Genomic DNA, 23,149 nt, shown 5'->3' with positions numbered 1-23,149 from the left:
GTTTCTTCCTATGTACTGTCTTTGGTTTTTGTATCAAGGTAAAATTACGTGTAAAATTAACTGAGAGATACTTCTTTCTCTTCTGTTTCTGAAAGAGATGCCATATAATTGCAGTTAATTCTTTAAATTCTTTTTTTTTTTTTTTTTTTTTTGAGACAGAGCCTCAAGCTATCCCCCTGGATAGAGTGCCATAGCATCACAGCTCACAGCAACCTCCACCTCCTGGGCTCAAGCGAGTCTCCTGCCTCAGCCTCCCAAGCAGCTGGGACTACAGGCACCTGCCACAACGCCTGGCCATTTTTTGGTTGCAGCCATCATTGTTGTTTGGCGGGTCCGGGCTGGGGATTTGAACCTGCCACCTTAGGTGTATGTGGCTGGCGCCTTAGCTGCTTGAGCCACAGGCGCCGCGCCAGTTCTTTAAATTCTTAACAGAATTCTTTAGTGAAACCATCAAGACCTAGAGATTTTTTTGATGAGGGTAGTTTTAAATATCATAAGCTTCCTTATATTTTATAGAGTTATTCACATTATCTATTTTACCTTGGATAATTTATGATAATAATTTTTGGAGGAATTCGTCCATTTCATCTAAACCGTCAGATTTATATGTGTGGAGTCTTTTGTAATATCCCTTCATTCTACTTTTGAATGAAGTCTTCTGAATCTGTAGTGATATCCTGTCTCACTCCTGATACTGGAAATTTGTGTCTACTCTTTTCTTCTTTGTCAGCCTTGCTAGAGGTGTGTCAATATTATTGATTTTTTTTCCAAGAAGGAACTCTTTGTTAATTTTTCTGTTTTCAGTTTTCAGTTTCACTGATTTTTATTGATTTCTGCTTTTTTCTTTATTGTTTTCTTCTTTCAACTTGCTTTGTTCTGCTTTTCCTATGTTCCTAAGGTGGAAGTTTCCATTATTGATTTGAGATGTTCCTTCATTTGTAATGTATGTATTTAGTATTATAGCTTTCCCTCTCAATACTATTTGAGTTGTGTCTAACAAATGTTGATATTTTTTATACGATTTTTATTCAGTTCTGTGTCCTTTTTTGTTTTCCCTCAAGAATTTTTTTTTTTTTTTTCTGATGCATGGGTTATTTTTCCTGCCTTCTTGTGGCTTACTTGAACATCTTCAAATTTCATTTTGACTTATCTATGTTTTTGAGTGTATCACTGTGAATAGCGTGTTTAGTGGTTGCTCTGAGGTGGTATCATTCTACCAGTCCAAGTGGAATACAGAAGCTTCACTTCACTTCACACCCCTTTATCTTCCATCATTTGTAGTATATTTGTCTTAAATACTACCTCAGACAATGTTACAATTTCTCTTTCAACAGTAAAACATAATTAAGAAAACTCAAGAGGAGAAGGAAAGCCTAGCAGCTTTGCTTGTGTTCTTCCCTCCCTGGTGTTGGGCTGTTTCTTCTCTTATCACTTCCCCCATGTTTACCAAAGTGCCTTTGCCTTTCTTTTAGACTAGCCCGATAATAATGAACACCTTGTTTTGTTTCATCTAAAAATGTCTTTACTTCTCCTTTATTCCTGAAAGATATCTTTACTGGCTGTAGAATTTTGGGTTGACAGTTTCCTTTCAGCACCTAAAAAATATTTTGCGACTTCCTCTGGGCATCATTGTTCCTGATGTTAAATAGGATTTCATTCTGATTGTTTTACCTCAGTAGGAGACATGCTGGGTTTTGGTTTTGTTTTTTCCTCCAACTGCTTTTTAGATTTTTCTTTGTCCTCCATCTTCAGAAGTTTAATTATGGCTTGGATTTCTTTGGGTTTATCATGTTTGGAGTCAGCTACTTAAATGTCTACATTTATGATTTTTTGCCACATTAGGGAAGTATTTAGCCATTATTTTTCAGGTATTATTTCAACCCAGCCTACTTTCTCTTCCCTCTCTAGGATTCCAGTGACACAATGTTAGATGTCATCTTCCACACATCCCTGAGGCTCTGTTCTTTTTCTTTTTTCAATTATTTCCTTCAGTTATTCAGATTAAGAGTAATTTCTATTACTTTCTTCCAGTCCCTATGTTCCCTCCATTCTGCTACTGAACCCATTACCTACTGAGTTTTGTTTTGTTTATTGTATTTGTCATTTAAATTTTTCCATTCCATTCTTTACATCTTCTGTTTCTTTGCTGAAACTACTTTCTTTTTTATTTCAAGCATTTTTCTTATTGTTTGTTAAACTTTTCCTTTTTTTTTTCCTTCAAATTATGGCTGCTTTTAATTCTTTGTGGGAAGATTCTGATATCCCTGTCTTCTCAGTGTTTGCATATTGGTAATCTTTTTACATTTTATTTGAAGTTTTCAGGTTCTCAATATGACAAGTGATTTAAGATTGAAGCTTAGACATTTTCTTATTATTCTTTGAGATACTTTATCTCATTTAAATCTTCTGTTTTAGTTGACTGACTTTAACATTGCTTTATGTGGGGAAAGGCGACAGGGGACACTGCTTCATTATTGCCAGTTGGAGGTAGAAACCTAGGTTCTCTACTTGGCTTCTTTGAAACCCAGTGAGTACAGGCTCCTCTTCACGGTTTGATGGAGATGGTAGTTCCAGATTTCCATGTGGTGTGCACTGGTGAGGGTGGTTATTGCTATTGGTTAATGGCACAAGTGCTATCTCTACATTAGATCTCTTCTGAGAGTACCCCAGCGGGGAGGGAGTGGCATGCCTCATTACTGTCCAGTGTGGGTGAACATCCAAGCTGTCACCTCCAACTCCACGTAGGTGGGGCACCTTGCTACTTGCCAATAGAGAGGCAAGTCCTGGCTCCCTACTTGGCCTTCTCTGATAACACCCCAGCAAGGGTGTTGGGGCATCTCGTAAGCGTGCTCCCTACTTATCATCTGCTGGTATAGGTGTGGAGGAACATAGTTTTTCTGTTATATTTGGCTGGAATATAGTAGTTGTTGTCTAAAAATTTTCTGTCTTTCTGGGCTACCCATTTTTGGTCCTTTGGATGGAGAGAGCAGACTTTTGTTGGGGCTTTTTTTTTTTTTAAGTGTGCATTTGATGGGGTTGCTGGCCTCTGTGCTTCCATGTGTGCGCGAGCTATATGAGTATGTGAAACAAAAAGAGCTCATCAGTTTGTTGTTTCCTAGGTCCTGAGGGTCTTAGTCAATGTGTTTTCTCTCCTCTTTTCAGCAGTCTTCTTGTGTTTGTTTGAAATATCGGGTCCAGAATTCTTTAGGTGGCCTTAATGACAGAAATAGGGAAAAGTATGTCTATAGTGGGAAATTTGAGATAACATCAGATCTCTATGCTTTGGCTGAATTCAGTTGCTTAATTTTAACAATCTTAAAGGAAATCTTTATAGCAAGACTTTTGTATAGTCTTCTGTAAACTACTGGGATTAGTTTGTATTTGTAAGGATAGAAATCAACCTATTATAGTAACTCATTTTAACAAGTAAGTGAGATTATTACAGCTCTGATTATAGGAAAAAATAAGTACATTTAAGTATACTTCAAATACTTAACAATCTTAGTATTTTTGTTTGGTTTATTTTTCTTTATTTTTTTTTTTTTTTTTTTTTTTGTAACTTAGTCTGAGCTGCACTCTGTAGCCTAGGCTAGAGTGCCATGGCATCAGCCTAGCTCCCAGCAACCTTATACTCAGGTGATCCCCCGGCCTCAGGTTCCTGGATATCTGGGACGACAGGTACTCACCACAATGCCCAGATGATTTTTTTGTTTTTAGTAAAGATGGAGTCTCACTTTGCTCAGACTGATCTCAAACTCCTGAGCTCAAGGGATCCTCCTGCCTCTGCCACCCAGAGTGCTAGGATTACAGGTGTGAGCCACCATGCCCACCCCAATAGTAGTTTTTTTTTTATACAACCCTTATATTATTGTGTTTTTTTACAATGAAATTATAGATAACAAAATTATATAGCCACAAAATCTAAAATGTTCTTCAAAATTAAATCACATTTATCAATGACTATACATTACATTACTATACTATACAAATTGTTTAAGTAAAATATATGTTTTAATTAATTTATTAAATATTTATAAAAATATATTGTGAGTCAGACATTGTGCTAGAGATAAAATGATGTGAGAAATATACACAGGTCTTGCTTGAATCAAACTTAAAGTAGTGTTCTCCTGCGCTAAAACAACAAAATAATAAATGAAATTGAATCTTCTATGAAAGCATTTTATATATTTTTATGACTAAAGCTGTTCAGTAAAATTAGAATATTATCTTTTGTGTATGTTACTCCTACTACTATATGCAAAAACCTTACTGCTCAGGCACTAAGATTTATCATCCGTGTTTATTGAAATTAAATTGAAAACAAAAATTATATCATGAAATGTTTCATTAGATGTACAATGGACATATTTTAGTTGTTTCTGAAATATCTTGTAGATTTTTAATATTGGTTTAGCTTATAAAAGACAGTTTTACCCAATGATGGCCATGGTTGTTAATGGTTTACATTAGTGGAAAGCTGTAAAATCATCCAAGGACTCTGTTAGCATTAGAATAATAATTTACCAAGACAATTACCACATACTGGAATTTTTTGCAGCTCTAATTCAGTATTATTAATAATGGATAAAATTGCACTTTTCTCAGGTTGCTGTGGGCAACAGGGAATTATTTCAATGAATATTTCAACACATTATTTTAATCATTGTTCCACCAAATCCAAGTGGGCAATATTTTATACTTCTTAATTCAGTCTACTAAGAAACCAGGGTCATTAAATTGCAAACTATTTGTAGTGAGGTCTATCCTGTGATTTACAAGGCTTGTTAAAAACAGTGTAAAAGAAAGCAAACTGTGCCATTAATGCTTGTAATTTGATGCTGCATTTATTACTAAATTCCCCATGATTAATGTCTTCGTAAAAGGAAGAACATTGTAAAAAAAATTATTTAAGGGCAGAGGTAAGTGTTAGAATGCCTAAAATATAAGAATGTTACTGTTTTAAGTTTTATTCATTTGTAGAAGAAACATACAAAAAAAAGACCCATAACTTATAAATATCTCAACAATCATTTAATTTTCTACTGAGACCAAAGAAATAAAGCGTCAGTTCTATGGAAAAAATGTATTTCTAGTTATGCACTGTTACTAATAGGAATTATTCTTTTTTTATTTTGCCATTCTTAGCCAATTACATGATTTCTGGCGTTTGGATTACTGGGAAGATGATCTTCGTCGAAGGAGACGATTTGTGCGCAATGCATTTGGCTCAACTCATGCTGAAGCGTTGCTCAAAGCTGCAATAGAATATGGTTAGTGTCAAAATTTTTACCCCCAAATACTTCTGGATGTGAAGTGACTCCTTGTGGTTGAGAATTTATATTTTTCACTGTTATTTAATGTTCTCCACTTCATAAAACAAATGTATTCTTGTTTCATCCTTCAGCATCATTTAGGTTAATCAATGCAATATGTCTCACACTAGATATATTTTCAACCCTTCAACTTCTTTTTAAGAGATTGAAAGACTCTACATAATTGATTATTAACCAGCGTCCCTTTCATATAGCCTAGAACAAGAATACAATCAATTTCTTTTTCAGTGTCTTTCAGATTTTGGTAATCAAGACCCATGGTAAAAAAAAATATATATATATAAATATATATATATATTACATTATGATCTTATACTCAAACTTGCATATTTTTATGTATAACATATATTTTTATTATAAACATATGTATACTTTGTGAGTATACATATACACACGTATGTATAATGTTTGTATATATTTGTACATACATATACATACTTGCATATACAACTGAAACATATGTTTTATTAGTAACCTCTTTACAGGACATTTTAAGTCTTTTAATCCCCTTTCTTCTTCTCATTTAATAAAATGAGATGAAATAAGTAAATAAAATAAAATAAAAAATCCTGTTACACTCTGTCAATTTAAATTCCCAGTCCTCCAAATTAAGTTTGGAAAAGATCTTCCACCATTCACAATATCATCAGCTGTCACACTACAGTAGGACTATATCTTCTATTGTCCTTTATAAAATTTATAATAAATGGTGAATATCAAAATATTGTTGTACTTTCATAAAATGTGGCCACTTGTCCATTAAGAAGTATGCTTAGGAATATTTGGAAGATTTGTCCATTTTTAAATGCTCTAACAGGTTAAATATATCAGAATTTTATAAACCACATGCACTGAGGAAATAGCGATCATGAGCACCATTTATATATTTTTGTTATTACCCACTTTTATTCTCTCAATTACTTGTTTTGTTATACTAATTTTCATTTATTTGGGAGTAATAAGTGAGCCATCTTTTCTAAAATTCACCATAGTTGGTAAATAGCTTATATTATGCTATAGTTAATATCATATTACACCATTCATGTTCTTACTGAATTGAACAGGGAAAATGCTTAATCTTAATAAAAAGACAAAATGTGTGAAGCTTTAGAAATTTGTTGTCCTAGTAACCTCTTAATTGCAGTAACTTAATCAAGATATCATTAAATAAATACATGAAGACTCCCTCTGAAGCTGTTGTACCCAGGATAAAAGTTACCAGGTAGATTTATACAGTAAAGTAACTATGGAAAAAACTGTACTGGGAAAAATTATGGTTGGCCTCACTATAGGCCAGTTTCTATAATCAAATCAAAGGATCACCTAAGGATTTTAGCACCCCAAAGATTTGCTAACAAGTTAAAATGAGTTTTTATCTTTATGATCCTACAAGAGCGAGATTGGTAGAAGTATCTGCCTACTTAGTAAGTAGTAGCATGCTTTATAATATGAATGTATATATTAAAACTTCATTTAATATATGCCATAATTTAGACTTTTTTATCCTGAATCATCTCATTTCAAATTAGAAACATCTGCAGAGAATTTGTGACAGAGGTTAGGCTACAGTCATGTCATTGGTGATACTGAATTGCCAAAGTTTTAAAGATATAGGCTTCATTATACTATATTCTACATTTTACAGGTTACTTTAAAAAAACATTTTATTAGAAAACTGTTTCTTGGGGGCAGCTCTTGTGGCTGAAAGGAGTAGGACGCTGGTTCCATATGCCGGAGGTGGTAGGTTCAAACCCAGCCCTGGCCAAATACTGCAAAAAAAAAGAAAAAAAAAGAAAAAGAAAACTGTTTCTTTTGTTTCTTCTTAAAGGTGAATAATTTTTGTGTTGAATGTGTAAAATATTTCTGTTAGTAAACCAGTGTCAAAGCCTATCAAAAATAAATTTTAAAATCTTAAACCCTAAAATTTTTGGAAACTGATAGATACCTTTTAGTAACAGTAACTGTTATTAATGACCTACACTAAAAGATGATACTCTCATTTTGAAATAGATCAGAAGCATAATTTGCTATTTGCTATGTGTAGTATACGTATATTTTTAAATATTTATGGATTTTCAATGGTGGATATTAGCATTATTCAGAATTTTTTATCTCTCTTGAGTTAGGTTCTTTTCTAAAAGGAAAGAGGAGTATGTTTTTATTTTAAACATACTAAGAACTCAGACCACACCTATGCCATAAAATATTCAAATCATCTATATGATGCCTATGTTGGGGTGAATCCATGGCCATTTTCAAAGTTAAAATCATGGAGTGGCAAACAAAAGAAAACTAAAGCAATTCTAGCTCCAAAAGCAATTCTCTCTAACCTTCAGCGTAGTTCCTTCCATGGACTTTTGCGACTGGGGAGTGAGTTGGGAATAAAATATGGAGAATATAGAGAGGGGGTATGGGAAGTGCTCTCTGGACTAATCTATACATAGGAATAGAGGGAGGGATTACAAACTGTTAAAAGAAAAATGTAGTATCATGCCTTCTTCCTGCTTCTTAATGTGCTCTGTGATGTATGTGGAATATTCCTGCAGAGGAAATAGGACATAAACGATAAGGCAGTGGGAGCGCTTCAGGTCAGGAATTTGAGACCAGCCTGGATAACATAGCAAGACTCTCCTCTCTTAGACGTTTTTGTAAATTTAGCTGGAGTGGTGGTATGCATCTGGGGGTGGGGCCGAAAGCAGGAGTTGGAGGCTGCAGTGAGCTGTGATCACCCCCACCACACTCCAGACTGAGCAACAGAGAGAGACTCTCTCTAACACAAGGAAGGGAGGGAGCAAGTTAGGAGACAGGAAAGAAAAGAAACAGTTAAGCATTTAAAGAAAAGTAAATTTCAGTAATTATTACATAGCACTTCATCAGTAAAAATAGATGTTGGAAAGCTTAATTTAAAACAGATTTTGTATACAGAATGGCCACAAACTTCATGTGCAATTTAAAATAGTTTGCACATGAACTTTATGGCCACCTGGTATTTAAAAGAAAGATGTTGTATTCACAGATTGCCAGGATATCCATATAAAAGTTAAGGAAAATAAGAAAACAGCACATTATCTGAACACTCTTCCATTAAACACTGAAATCTATTTAAGTATTATGTATTCTGGCAGTGTGCAGAATACACATGACTGAATGTTTTGGAGTTGTGTAGGCATAGATTAAGAATTTGCACAGGCTTGCAAATTCTGAGTGAGCTTTTAGGATATTAATAATAATTGAAATCAAAATTACTCCATCCTTGATGCTAGGTACAATATTCCAATTTCCCTACTGTTAAATTCCATCTTGAAAGTTAAACATTAAATGTATAGAATCTCTGAAAACAAAATTGATCAAAAAATGTTTGTATTCACATACATAGTAGCAACAAAGTATGTTTTAGGAACAAAAGAATATTTTATCAAAGGAATTTTTAATATAGCTAGAAGTATTTGAATCAATAATCAAAATTCTCAGATTTTTAGACATGTATATGCCAGGAAATCATTTTAAATTACTCAAAAAGGGAATATTTACATGGCCATCAAAACAAACCTTGGAGGTTGAATCACTGGTTGAGTCTCACCTAATGTAGTGGACTGTGTTTCAACAACTTGACTCTGTATTAGTGTAACATGAATAAAACTGATACAGCAGATTTCATGTTTATGAAAATATTTTGAGTCCCTTGATTTTTCCTGATATCCCAAAGTCAGCCAAACATTTTAAATTAAATTATGTTTAAACTTTTCATGTGATAGTAAAGAACATTTAGCCAGAAATATTCTTTGGATTTCATGACATTATTTTCAGACAATTTATTTGGAGCCTAAAATAGAGTATAACAATGTTTTGGGGTTTTTTTAACAAGCAAACAATCAGAATTGGATATAATTTCAAGGAAACAAAGGGCAATAATTTTATTTCATATTTACTTTGAAAAGCTTTTGCTTCAATTTCATTATTAAAACTTGGTTGACCTTTTTCGGTTGGACAATATCCTTTACACTGATGGAGTTTTTCATGCTTTTTAGTAATACTAATGAGTTGAATAATTTATGAGGTTGTCATGTGCAAAAGATTTTGTGTGATCTGATATACTTTCAGCCTCTGGTTGTGGGAATGTGATTAATAAAAACCTAGAGGCATGTAATTTTTTCCCTGATGTTTAATGTTCCAATTTCACATGTATTCAGTGTGTTATTTAGGTGTGTTCTAATAGTAAAATTTCATCCAAGTACAAATTTAATTGATTTCCAGAAATTTTACAGACCCTAGCAAGGGAAGAATATAAGGAAAATATTTGAGAACTCATAAACTCATGTTCTGTCCTCCATGGTTTTCTTCTTTAGGGCAAATTAGCTAACAGGGAAATGACTGAAAGGAGGATTTTGTATATTGCTCATATAATAGAACAAAACCTAGACTAGTCAACTCTGGTACACTTTTGATGATTATGATGGTCAAAGAATAGTATGAAATCTTAATAAATTTGGTTATCTTTGTTGACTATCAGAGATCACTTAGGGCCTCTGTTTCCCTTCCATAAAATTACAGTGGAACAATGTTTCATCAAAACCCAGGATCTCAAGTGCCTCCATGTCTGTGATCAAAGACATGATCTTAAATAGGTCTGATCAGGCATCACAGCAGAGGGCAGTCTGCTACAGCCTGAGGAAAAAAAAACAAGGAGCAAAGATGACAAAGTTAATCAGTCATTTCTTCGACAATAAATAATAGGATATGCTGAGAACTGCAAATGAGAGCATGCTTAGGTTCCTCAGAGATGTGTCTGCTTAACACCTGATTTATCTAAGCTTGGGAAGCCATCAAGATATGACCTTGATGAATAAAAAGCAGCTCTGTAATGAATCTGGAATTAAATTAGTTTTGATGGAATGTGCATGGCTACTGTAATGTGCTAGTTGCAGTCATCAAGAAATAAGAAAGGCACTAAGAAAGGAACACACGGCAGCTATGCAGGGGTTGAGAAAGAAGCTATCAAATGATGTGACTTCATTTTTCAAAGAGTCTATGGTCATTACAACATTTGAGAAAGAAGTTTTGATATTTTAACATACTAACCTATTGGTTATGTTATGTAAATACTGTACTAAACATCTGGACTGTTATTCATTGATAATTCCATTTTAGGTGGTATTTACTAATTGGATCTCCATATTTGGAAGAAATAGGTGATCCAGTTGTGGTTAAAATAATGTATTGAAAATTTAATGTTGTAAATTTTTTTAAGAGAAGGAGAGAGAGACACTTCAGGAAATGTCTGTCAGCTCTTTTAGGTGTCAGTGTCACATTTTAGTAACATAGCCATGTCCTCACCCTGTGTTTTTCACTTTCTTAAAATAATTTCAATGGATTACACGGGGTATAAATGTGTGCAGTGTAAAACAGTAAGCTATTTTAAATTACTGACTTTAAATTATACACGAACTTTATGGACACCCTGTTTAAAGGGGAAGTTACAAAGTATGCCTATAAAATGCATTTTACAGATATTATATAGATATTTTCATATCAATAAATGTTCCAACAAGCCATTCATTTTTATGTTGAAGATCCAGATTGTAGACTTTAAACAGATTCAGAGATACCAAGCAACTATTAACTTAAAAGCATTTATGAAACAGCTTCTACGTGGTGTGCATGTGCTAGATTCTAGATTTAGAAATGGAGACAAATGGTTTCTACCATCTAATAACACATATTTTAGTTTGTGGTTCCAACAGGGCTGGAGGTAGAGATGTGCCACTCACTGGCTTCAAATGGGTAGAAACCAGGAATGCTGCTTAAAATATCTGACCACACACGGGACAGCTCCCCACAGCAACAACAAAAACACCAAAAATCTAACCCAAAGTGTCAATAGTGTAACCCTGGTCTAGTAAAAAGGAAGAAGCAGAGGAGGGTAGTTGTCCCTAAATGAGCCTGGTTGGAATGGGGTTCCTAGAAGTAATGACTTACAAATTGTCCCAAGAGAACATTATGAATTTACTAGGTGATTAGGGAAACAAAAGCAGCGGTAACTACAAAAATTACCAAGCCATGGAGGCCTAAAGGACCCTAACTTACTCCTTTGAGTGCCCCCAGTACTTTGCATTTGATGGTAAATCACTTCGTAAAGCTTTGAGAAAGTATTTTTATTTAAGATGTTTCATGTTCTCATACAAAACAAAAATCATTTGAGAAAAGAATTAGATCTTCTATCTATTCCATTTGGAGCATCCACATTAATAAGATTCTTTGGGCTTATTGCCTAGTAAGTACTTTTTATTTTATTGGTAACTGATGAATTTCAAATATACTCACAGTATTAACTATTCCATTCATCACTTTGGGTAACAGCTTTAAAGGGTGCATTTCCTATGGCCTCGACTGGATTATTGCTGAGTGACATGGAGCTAATTTTTATCACTGTTCATAATCTTGCTTACATTCTTTTAGACTAATTTTTGGTAATGTATATACCCAATTGCCTTTATGAACAATTATAATACTGTATGATAAATATTTTTACCAGTGTGTGTTAAAAATCCTAGAGGAGCCTAGTAAAGAGGGTTACCTAACTGAACAATTATATTTCAGCTGGACTTGAAAGGGCAAATGAAAATCTTTCTAAAGCTGTGCATAAGCAGGTAGAATTGTGGAGAAGAGACCACATAACACAATATAACGTATTGAGGGGATGGAAAGGATGCTGTATGGTGGCGCACAGGAGAGTGAAGGGAAATGACTAGAGGAGGAGGCTGGAGACGCCCACGGCCATCCTGTGAAGGAGATTGTCAGCAGAGCCTTTAAAGGAGAAAGGACAGACCATAGCAATAGTGGTAGGTAGAGCTAAAATTCAGATTAAACACTATCCTTTTACTTTTCTATAAACACACTTGGAACTTTCTTAACTGCGAGGGCAAGGAACATCTCCCCACTATGACGTTTAGCTGCTGATTTTTGGCTGACTCTTACAGCCTGTCATCAGTAAAGATGTCAAAACAGATTAACTTAGTATCATTCACAAGAATGTGTGTTCTATGTCATTTATAAAAACATTTTTAAATGCTTTTGGTGTTTTTAAAAGTATTGCTTAGTAGCCTATATCAGCACCATCCTTTATGCTCCATTTTTTAAATAGAGACATTTTGTTAATTGCCTCTGTCTTCCATGCAACTCTGTGAGCCAGTTGCTGACCTGTCCCAAAAGTCTCCTACCTTGATTTCCCATAGTCTCATATATTTAAAGTGAATTTTCCACAATGTACTTTGTGGCAGGCTTTAAAGAGAAAAACCAAGTGTCATTCCCAAGGCTAATGCCACCCACTCCCCATCTTTCCAGCATTCTTTCAAGTTGTCCAGTTCATTCTTCCTTTCATCCCAAGCATTACCAAACTTCCCATCTTCTATTCTGCTACTCCCCTGCACAAAGGCAGGTTTTGTCCTCTGTCCCTCCTCTCCCTCCTTTTCTTTCTTCTTTGCAGGAAAGAAACATATCCTAATTACAGGAAATCTTTTAAAAAGCTAAGAAAAGAAAAAAAAAAAAAAACCCTTACAGAAGGGGAAAATCACCCATTGTCATTCACATAAAGATAACTGTCTTTACCATTTAGATGTATTTATTTAGGCCTCATCTTTTTGTATGCATATTTTGTCATAGGAACCAAATACTGCCTGAAATACTCAAATAGTGAAAAGATGAATAATGCATCATCTCTGCCCTTTATGACATTTACAAGGTTCCAAATTGGCCCAAGTTTTCTATATATTTTATCATGATTTTTCACAAGCAAAATGTGCTATATGATTTTTAATATAATACCCCATTTTAAATAATTAAAAATCGCCCTAACTTCATGGCCAATCCTACCAAGTAATAGCCAATCTAAAATGCAGAGAGAGGCTATGCTTACTATCACGTATGATCCCAAAATATAGTTTATCAAATTTCCTTTAAAAAGCATAGAATGCAGTTTTTTACATTGACTTCATTAAAAAGATTATTAAGTTAACATTTCATGCTTATATAGTGTTTCACTTAAATTCAATAATATTTTCTTGCATCTTTTTAATTGCATTTTTCCGTTTAAAAATGCTGTTTATGAATATCCTCTTTGTTGGTGTGCTGTAAGAATATTGCTTACATATGAATATTTTGAATTAGGAATAAATGAAATTCTGTTTTTGCTGTCAGAACCAAATTGTAAAGACGCATTGCATGTCTTTGAAAACCAGTACACTCTATTAGCAGCCCTGTCAATATAAAAAGTGCATTCCATTTCCACCTCTTGCTCTAATAACCTTCCCTGTGTTACTCTGAGGCAGTTCACATAATCAGAGTATATTGTCAGCTTACTGGAGTTGGGGAAGCATGAAATGAAAATCACGTTAATATTGATCCAGTTCTTTTACTTGCACACGTCCGTGATGTCCTTTTCCACTGAGCAATAACTGTTGGGTTTATGTAGCCATTTTCTGACCTTCTTTCTTAAATCCCAAATAATTGTTCATAAGCATAACTAATCTGAATAAGAATTTAACACTTGGATATAATTTCTGTGAACATTAAATCTTAATTAATACTCACATTGCTAATACTGCATGTGTAGTAAGTATACCACTGAAATATTTTCCCCCAGCCTTTCAGAAAACAGCCTACCTAAATGCATAATGTCTCTGTATTGTTTAAAACAAACAAAAGTCTGTAGAAAATTCCTCTCTGATTAGAACACAAAGGATGCTGTACTCTAATTTTGTGTAATTTAATGTTGTTCTAAAATGGACCATAGGTACCATGAATGACGGACTCAGGTAATGATGATCATTTCTAATGAATGTTCATTTCACTGTAAATTTGAAGCTATTATGTTGGGTTTTTAATTTTATGGTAGTGTAGGTAATATCTATTTTAGATTATACAATATATTCTGTGTTGACAAAAATAAATTGAAGTGGGAATCATCATTAGATCTGATTAGTTCAGACTAAAAGTACCCACAACTAAGAAAGGAATTTGGTATCTGAACTCTCCAGATTTTACATCTATATTTATTAAATGTGTTCAGTAACTGCTCGGACTTAAAATTTGTTGGAAACAACAAATAGTTATTTATAGAAACACTTGCCTTCATAACATGATTTTGTATTAATAAAAGTAAGGCTGCTAACGCAGCATCAGGTATAAAATAATAAAAAGATACTTGAGATTTCTAGTCATTACTTCTAATTTAGTGTTTTTTATTCAGTATCACTAAGTTTTTACTACCGGAATTTTTCTAATGAAAGCCTGATTTGATTTTTTTTGTCCTTAATTTTCAGTGGAAAAGTAGTCTTTGCTTTTATAGCATCATAATTTATGTTTCTTAAAGGAGGAAATATTCTCTCTATACTGTGAAGTCAAACACAAAATTAAATTTTGAACTCAAATATTTTAAAAAGAAAATATGTACTTGATGGTGAATAATTGTTATAGTAAAGTGTGTATCATACATGTAAGTATTACTATTACCTCACAGATACAAAGATAGAAGGTCAGCTAAAATGTTTTTTAACAATAGGCTTCTCAATGTCATAAAAATTTTTCTTTCATCTTTTTTTCGAAATGTTCAAATATAAACTTCTCAGTAATAGATTGATCCATACATGTTGTGGAATGAGATAATGTCACTATATCTTATGTAGTTAGTTGAGAGGTATATTTATCTGAAGTTTTTTCTTTTCACCGGAAATTAAATAGTATTTAGAATTACTGAATGAAGTGCTCTGGACAGATATTTGTTGCTTTGACTTGAGTTTTAATGAGAAAAAGTAGTCTTTATTTTTCAATTTCCCAAAATATTCATGTTATTAATGCTTTCAAAAGAAAGTATTCGGGTTTGAAAATGAATTGCAACATTTTGTCTTAATTACATAGGAGAAGATTTTGTCAAAATGCATCAAACAAGCTAACAATATTGTGAAATGGTGTCTACTGAAAAGAGTTTCTCCTCTGTAAAAGAATGCCATCCTATGAAATTTATTTCCAGATGTTTAGAAGCACAATTTTTCCAATAATACATTTAGGTAAAATAAAATGAGACTAAGTTTCCATTCTGCCAATGTCTCTCCAAAGATGAAGAAGAAGCCTATATTAGATGCATTATCTTTTGTTGAGAAAGCAATTCTTTTCCTACAAATTTCAGATATTAAAAACATGTATTGTAAGATATATATATATATACAATTTGGAAAGCATATCAAATGCACTGATACTTAGTAATTATATTTAATAACATGTTTAAATGAATAAAATAATTTTTGGAGGAAACTGTTTGAAATATGAGCTGTTTACAGTCCATTCATTACCATTCATTATGACCCGTGCCACCTGCTGCTCCTCCTGTCTTCAGAGAACATTCAGTCTGGTGGGAGGATGAAGGCTCCTACTGCATTACAAGGAACATGACAGATCCAGCTTGGTGGGAGGAAGAACATTAGCTCCACTGAAGGGCTGGCACCCGTCATTTGTTGAATACCTGACATTGGGTAGGCACTATGCTAAACCTTACACTCATGCTTTATCCTGAGGTTTTTAACCCTCAGATTAGCTTACCTTTTCCCCCTTTACGTAAATCTTATGTAACATTATTATAAGCAATAAAGCATTGACTATGTTCTTGTTCCATTTTAAATTATGAACTTAGTGTGGAGTACTCTTTTAATCTCTATTTTGTTTTGTCTTATTCATTTTATCAAAATTTGAACAAGCGCTTTGAAAGCTTATTTTGTAAATAATCTTCACACATTTCCATTGCGTCATCTTAACTTTGAAATAATCCTGTGAAATTTTGGTTGGGGATATTTGTTATTCTTCTCCCACAGACGGGAAAACAAAAATTAAGTGGTTGGTCTAGATTGTTTAAAAAATATGTTCCTAATGGATCGTGGCAAGAAAAGTAAAGTAAGAATGGCAGATCATACAGTCCAACTTACTCATTTACGAGAAACTGTAAAGAACATAAAAAGAGAAGGGAGTTAATATGCACATAAAATGATTAATCTGTGAATTATTTTATGCTTTTTCACATGATTACTTGACAAACATTTATCAACACTTTATTTGATGTGTAACATACTAGAAATTAAATTTCAGTAGATAATCCCTAAATAAAGACTCCAAATGAGTAATGATAGTATATTACAACTTATTTCTAAGATACGAAGGTTATACAGAAAAAGGAATAATTAACCAAACTGAACTTTAAAGGACAAAGAAGATAAGAGAATTCCTTGTAGAAGAAATTGCGTGTGTCACACTTAAAGATTTGAGACAGTGTGGCATGTGTCAGAACAGAAGCATTCAGCACCTGGGGAATATGAGGTGCAAAAAGGCCAAATCAGAAAAGTAGCCAGGTTAAGTAAACCAGGGCCAGGTCATGAGCTATAGCCATTTATTTATGTTGTCTAGGTACAATAACTATGAAAATGTATTCTTCCATATTTGATATATATACACATACACATATATATACACATATATGTAATTTTTGAATAAATTTAAGGCCATAGGTCCACAATCGATATAAGTAATAATAGCAAAAACTGGCATGAAGCTGATTCTATTCTTATTGTGGGTTTATATCCATTCCATTTGTGCATCAGCTACACGTATATATGATTTACGGCTTATCTGTTGTTGAGGATTATATTCTTCTTTAGTAGAAATGTTTTGGGTTCAACTGTAGTATAATTTCTTACACAGAATTAAAGTACTGTGTATTGTTTTTCTTTAAATGGTTTCTATTTATCAACAGAAAAGATCATAAAGAGCAAATGAAGTAATTTCTTTGCCTTGATTATTTGGCCATTCCAGATATTCTTTGATATTATTAAAATGAGCTAAAGTTTCTGATTTTTCATTTCTATATTTAAACTTATGTTTATTTAAAAAGGTAATAATAGGGCGGCACCTGCGGCTCAGTGGTGGGGTGCCGGCCCCATGTACCAAGGGTGGCGGGTTCAAACCTGGCCCCAGCCAAACTGCAACAACAACAAAAAAAAATAGCTGGGTGTTGTGGCGGGCACCTGTAGTCCCAGCTACTTGCAAGGCTGAGGCAAGAGAATCGCCTAAGCCCAGGAGTTGGAGGTTGCTGTGAGCTGTGTGACGCCAGGGCACTCTACTGAGGTTGATAAGTGAAACTCTGTCTCTAGAGGAAAAAAAAGTAATAATATAGTAGCAACAATAATACTAGAGTATAGCAACAATGCGAGCAACATTTTCATTCTTCTGTTACTTTACTATTAAAATGTACTTCATTTCACATGGCTTCTTAGTTATTAGGGGAAATTTTATGAAAAAGGAACTTCGGCTTCTTACAGTGCAGTGTTCTGTATTACGTAACATTTGCACATACAGAGTTTCTTCAAGTATATGTATTTACTAAGAAGTCTGTGTATAGAATGCTTTCATGTGGAAAATACGATATATAATTTTGGATTTAGCTTCATTAATTACTACTTTTGGTGACATTTTTTCTTCTGAAACTTTTACATTTTATGGCATTTTAATGTTTTCATAGAAAAACAGCACATGGGTCTATCCTATCCAGGTTTACACATAATTCACATTATCAAATCAAAGACGTTCTAGCGGTTGGTGGTATTTGCTTGTTAATTTTTTGATGAATGGCTAAAGAGACCAAGAAGTGCTCTCAGTCCAACCTGTCTTCTGAAGATAGATGATTGCAAATAAATTCTCTTCCCAATCAGATTTTGATTTGTTGGGTGTTAAACCAATATTTTCTAAGGACAGTGTTTACAAGGCTTGTAATGAGACAGCCCTCTGAGACCTTACCTCTTTTTGCCTGTAATTTTGATGAATGAAACTCTAATTCATAAAGGATATTGTGATTGAAAAGCACCTTTAGATCTCATACACTTTAATTTAGATAAATGTATGGTGCAGTACCATAAAATCAGGAAGTTTACTGAGCTGCAAACTGATAACACTTCAACAGTAACAATAAGTTCAGTGTGTTGATGTGGATTAATTTACTATATTTCATTTAAAGACATGATTGTTTTACTGCTTTAAAACTAGGGGGAATAAAATTGAAAATTTGATATACATCTTCCTTCTACACCATTTTTACTGGTATATTTTTATTTGGAAACACAAGAATAACATAACGCTTTTGTTAATGTGGTTGTAACGCATGGAAAAACTTGTTTTAGTAGGCTGATTCACACTTCTTGTAAAGAACCAAGTTCTCTTTCATGTAAATATATGGATTCTCCAGTTCTCCCCAAACCGAAGGCAAATTACTAAGACCAGATCTGAGGTACCCTGGAAACTACATTTAGAAATATCCAGTGGCAACTGTTAGGTCTAAGTTGATTCTTTTATTCAGGATCTATAAAGGCTTACTTGGTACCGAGCAGTGTGCTGAGTACTGAGAATACAAAGGCAGAATCAGGCTGCCAAGTATGACACTGGTAACTATTAACACTATAGTAGAGGGATTTATGAGATACAGTGAAAGCATAAGGGAAAGCACATGCAAGTCTACCTTAAGAAATAAGAGAAAGAGGGCGGCACCTGTGGCTCAAAGGAGTAGGGCGCCAGCCCCATATGCTAGAGGTGGCGGGTTCATACCCAGCCCCAGCCAAAAACTGCAAAAAAAAAAAAAAAGAAAGAAAGAAAGAAAGAAAAAGAAATAAGAGGAAGGAATAGGGTGGGAGTTAAACTTGAACTTCAGTGTAGCAAGTGTTTGTGACACACTGTGAGTCTCCAGTCATTGAGGCTACAGAAATAAAGCCATAACCTCGTAAAGAGGACAGTCACATAGCAAGTAACACCTGTACAATGCAGCTGAGTTACGTTTACAAGCTGTGAAAGTACAGAGGGGTTGGTGGGGAAGATCTGAAGGAAGTGAACTTTGAAGGGCACTAGGTAGGAATTAGCCAGGCAAAAGAGGAAGGAAGGAACGTGAAGAGGCATGTGAAAGCATGACATATTTTGGAAGCTATAAATAGCCCAATATGGCTGAGAGGGGATGGGTGAAAACATGCACTGGTGGTGAGAGGGAAAAGGGCTTGTTAAACCACCAACAAGTTTAGATTGTATCCTCCGGTATCAGTGTTCCATTGAGTGTTATTGATGGGGATCAGTTAATAAATAATATTTTACGTAGGAAAACATCCTCAACTTACTTGTGTTCTATGATGAACACACTGACAAAAGATGCTCTGAGTATCTGTTTGATACTGATGCTCTGAGCTGTTGAAGTGCTCTAGACCAAAATAATGATGGCCTGAATTAGGGCAGCGGAGTCACCATGGAGGATGAATTCCTGTGTTTTTAGCTTAAGTGGGTTGATCAAAATAGGAGGAGGATGGGGAGCAAGAGACAGTTACCTCTTTTAGGGAAATGTTCAGTTGGTAATGTCCAGGCAAAGATGTCTAGAAATATGGCTTTTAAAGACCTCAGGAGAGGCTTGGCGCCTGTAGCTCAAGTGGCTAAGGTTCCAACCACATACACCAGAGCTGGTTGGTTCGAACCCGCCCCAGGCCTGCCAAATAACAGTGACAACTGCAACAATATAATAGCCAGGTGTTGTGTGGCGGGCACCTGTAGTCCCAGCTACTCGGGAGGCTGAGGTAGGAGACTCACTTGAGCCCAGGAGTTGGAGGTTGCTGTGAGCTGTGATGCCACAGCACTCTACCCAGGGTGACAGCTTGAGGCTCTCTTTACCAAAAAAAAAAAAAAAACCTCAGAAGAGATTTCTGGATTAACAGTCATTGGATTTGCCTCTTTTGTTCTCCGATGATGTAAGCTCTATCTTTCTCTTATTATTTGCCTAAAAAGCAAAAAGTTTTAAAGATGGCTAAATTCAGAAGATCACTGTTATGCTGGCTTTGTATCACCAAAAATCAAATAGAATTAAGATAAGGTTCTGAAGCATTCAGTGATCTAGCCTCAATCTTTTATTCCAGAAATGAGAATTATCTATTGACCAGTGAAAGGAGAATACACATGTAACCCACTTAATTCTCTTCTTTCTGATGTAGGACTGATTTATAATGTTTGTCTCTCAAGTTTTTATCAAAATATATATTTAACAGTCTATTCCTTTATGTTGTTAAAGTACATGAGGCCAGACAACTAAATTTATGAACTCATCCACGCAAATGTGCTAGATACCTCATTGCTGAATAGCACTATGGTCGCCAGACGGCCAAGGGGAGTGCCTTGAGGGTGAGCATTGTGATAATCAGCAGTGAGTGATGTAGCACTTTTTCTAGGATGAATTCATGAACTCAATTGTCCAACCTCATATATTAACCACATTCTGTAGATGCTGTTATCTAGTAGGAGCTAGAATGAAAGGCTGCCTATCTCGGAGCCAGTGATACCCTATAATGGTACTGGGACGTGACTGTGTTCCTCAACACGGCCTTTCTTTGAATTTTTTCATGTTTTAGAAAACAGAATTGGCCCACAGTCACTGAGAAAAAGAAGTATGAAGACCACAAGGGGAAAAAAGGAAAAGCCTAATGCTGTTTTACAATCCAAGTTTTGTGACAGCTGGATACACTTCCACTTGAGCAAACATCGATAGGCAGTAAGGGGCTGTTGGAAATCCTACAGACAGGCCTGGGAGAACTGGCCAGAGATACTATAAACTGTAACTGGAGAGAATTTTGGCCAGTGGCATGCATGATTCGGAGAGCAGTTGCCTATGTACACTACACCATGGTATCCCCTAGAAATATAATACAGTACCACCATATAGGGCTATTAGGCCCTCATTTCTAAAAATACATCCACTGCACCAAATAAAGTATGAAGATATTTTCACAGTTACTGCTGCTACTTGAAGCCTGTATCCTCATACCACAGCTAGAACACAGTAAATTACATTTTCTTCCAAACTGAATTTGAACTTCACATATGTGTACATATAATATTAATATATTCAAGTATAAATTTGCTTGTAATTGGATAATTTTAGTTTCATTGTCACCTGCCAAAGTGGGTGTTTAAATGTAAATATGGAAATAAAATTGTTAAGAGTCAAATTCATGAGAAATTCAAATGCATTAATTCCTAACCTGCACATTGATTGACATGTCAACATCAGGTCAAATTTTGCTGCATTTCAATTTTTATGCTTATTTCTGTGTGTGTTGATTTATCTTTTTGTACAATTTTATATAGCCAAAATAAGGACATCCTTTCAGAAAACCAGTATTTATTTCATTAATTGCTAAAGAAATAGCTATTGTGGGTTTAATGTCTTCATAATTTCTAATTCCACCTTTAACCTCCCAGTAATAAATGTTTTTTTGTCTTCAGATGTGAATGCTTTCTTATTTTCTTCATATCCATCTAATCTACTTTCAAAATGATCTGATCAATTGATTAGACAATTAACACAAAAGTATAATGATATAAAATTATGTAATTATGTGGATAGAAAACTGAGTGTGGGATGAGGTTCAGATTTTTGCTTGACTGTGCACTGATCTTAGAGTCCATAAGACACAAAGGTCCCTCAACAATGCCTGTAGCTTTTTAGCCAATTTCCTCATCTGTGCAATAGGGGTAGGTGATTGTAGGACCACACCCCCATTTTCTCACAGAAGACCACACAAGAAAAAGAAGCTAGAAATGTTCTGTAATTGTAATGTGTAAATACAACATACAATTTTAATAAAGTGGTCAATTATTTCCACTACTACAAGCAAAAACAATCACAGTAACCTGAACTATCACACTTTGGTTGTATTAGGCACTGAAGAAGATATAGTGAAGTCAAAGAAAACATTCCGAAGTCAGGCCATCGTGAACCAGAATGCAGAGACGGAACTCATGCTGGAGGGAGACGACGACACAGTCAGTCTGCTGCAGGAGAAGGAGATCGACAATCTTGCCGGTAAATTTTTAAATATTTTCTTATTTGTTGTAATAAATACACACAGAGTTACTGAGTTAACAGTCTGTCTCCTGATGAATAAACGTGTGCCAGTGGTCTTCAGAATGATCAGTCATGTGAATGTTAGTGATTTACTTTATCTCATTTTTAGTATTAAGGAGAAGACCCCTAACAAATGTCTGTTTTACTGGCAATGAATAAATAGTATCAACTGTCTATGTAATCAACAACAACTATTTATGTAGGAGAAATGATATAAGTGATTCATGTGTAACTGCCTGTATAATTGGAAGATTGGACAGGATGATAGACTCCTTGATATACATATGTCTCTAACACGCCAAGAGCCATGAACAATAAGCCCGTCAGCTAAGTGACTATTGCATTGTCCTTGACTGCCTGCTGTCACTCTGTGGGATGTCCCTGCCCACTCCTCTTCTGTTCTCTAACCTCATGTTGCTAATTCCTTACCACTAGCAGACACTCCTTCCCCTACCACCTCAGTTTCATCTTGGCCTGGTGCTGGTCTAAAGTCCATTCTAGATGGCATCTGTAGTGAGCAGATGGGCGATGGATATCTTTAGAGTATTGGCCCTTAACCTTTTTTGGGTTTGAACCCACCATCAATCTGATGAAAGCTGGTTGCTTCATGATGATGCACATACAGTTTTATACACCATTTCAGAGCTTTCACTCACCCCTGGAAACCAGTCCATGGAATATTATGTGTGGTCTGTGGTTTAAAACTTCTGAGTGGCTGACTCCTATATCAGTTGTATATTTTTAGCCTGTACAACATTGAGGTGCAAGGTGGCAATGGAGAGGTGGATTTTTATTTATCATACTGAAAATTACCTGGCATAGGTTTATGAACCCTCCAGTGATTTATTTCTACCAG

At 34.7% G+C, this 23,149-nt stretch overlaps 1 protein-coding gene across 1 annotated transcript in view; it reads left to right on the top strand.

Moving 5' to 3' along the window:
- The window catches only part of NBEA (neurobeachin), a 719,303-nt gene that overhangs the window by 470,175 nt on the left and 225,979 nt on the right, over positions 1-23,149 (top strand). Inside the window, exons 39-40 of the mRNA XM_003800132.3 lie at positions 5,149-5,273; positions 22,108-22,251. Of these exons, the coding sequence (XP_003800180.1) occupies positions 5,149-5,273; positions 22,108-22,251 (269 nt within the window). The remainder of the gene's footprint in view (positions 1-5,148; positions 5,274-22,107; positions 22,252-23,149) is intronic.

The sequence above is a fragment of the Otolemur garnettii genome, unplaced genomic scaffold (genome assembly GCF_000181295.1).
Source record: "Otolemur garnettii isolate 467f Iridium unplaced genomic scaffold, OtoGar3 scaffold00167, whole genome shotgun sequence".
NCBI classification, from domain to species: domain Eukaryota; kingdom Metazoa; phylum Chordata; class Mammalia; order Primates; family Galagidae; genus Otolemur; species Otolemur garnettii.
The sequence above is the reverse complement of the archived record's forward strand: the minus strand, read 5'-3'. Positions and strand labels throughout refer to the sequence as shown.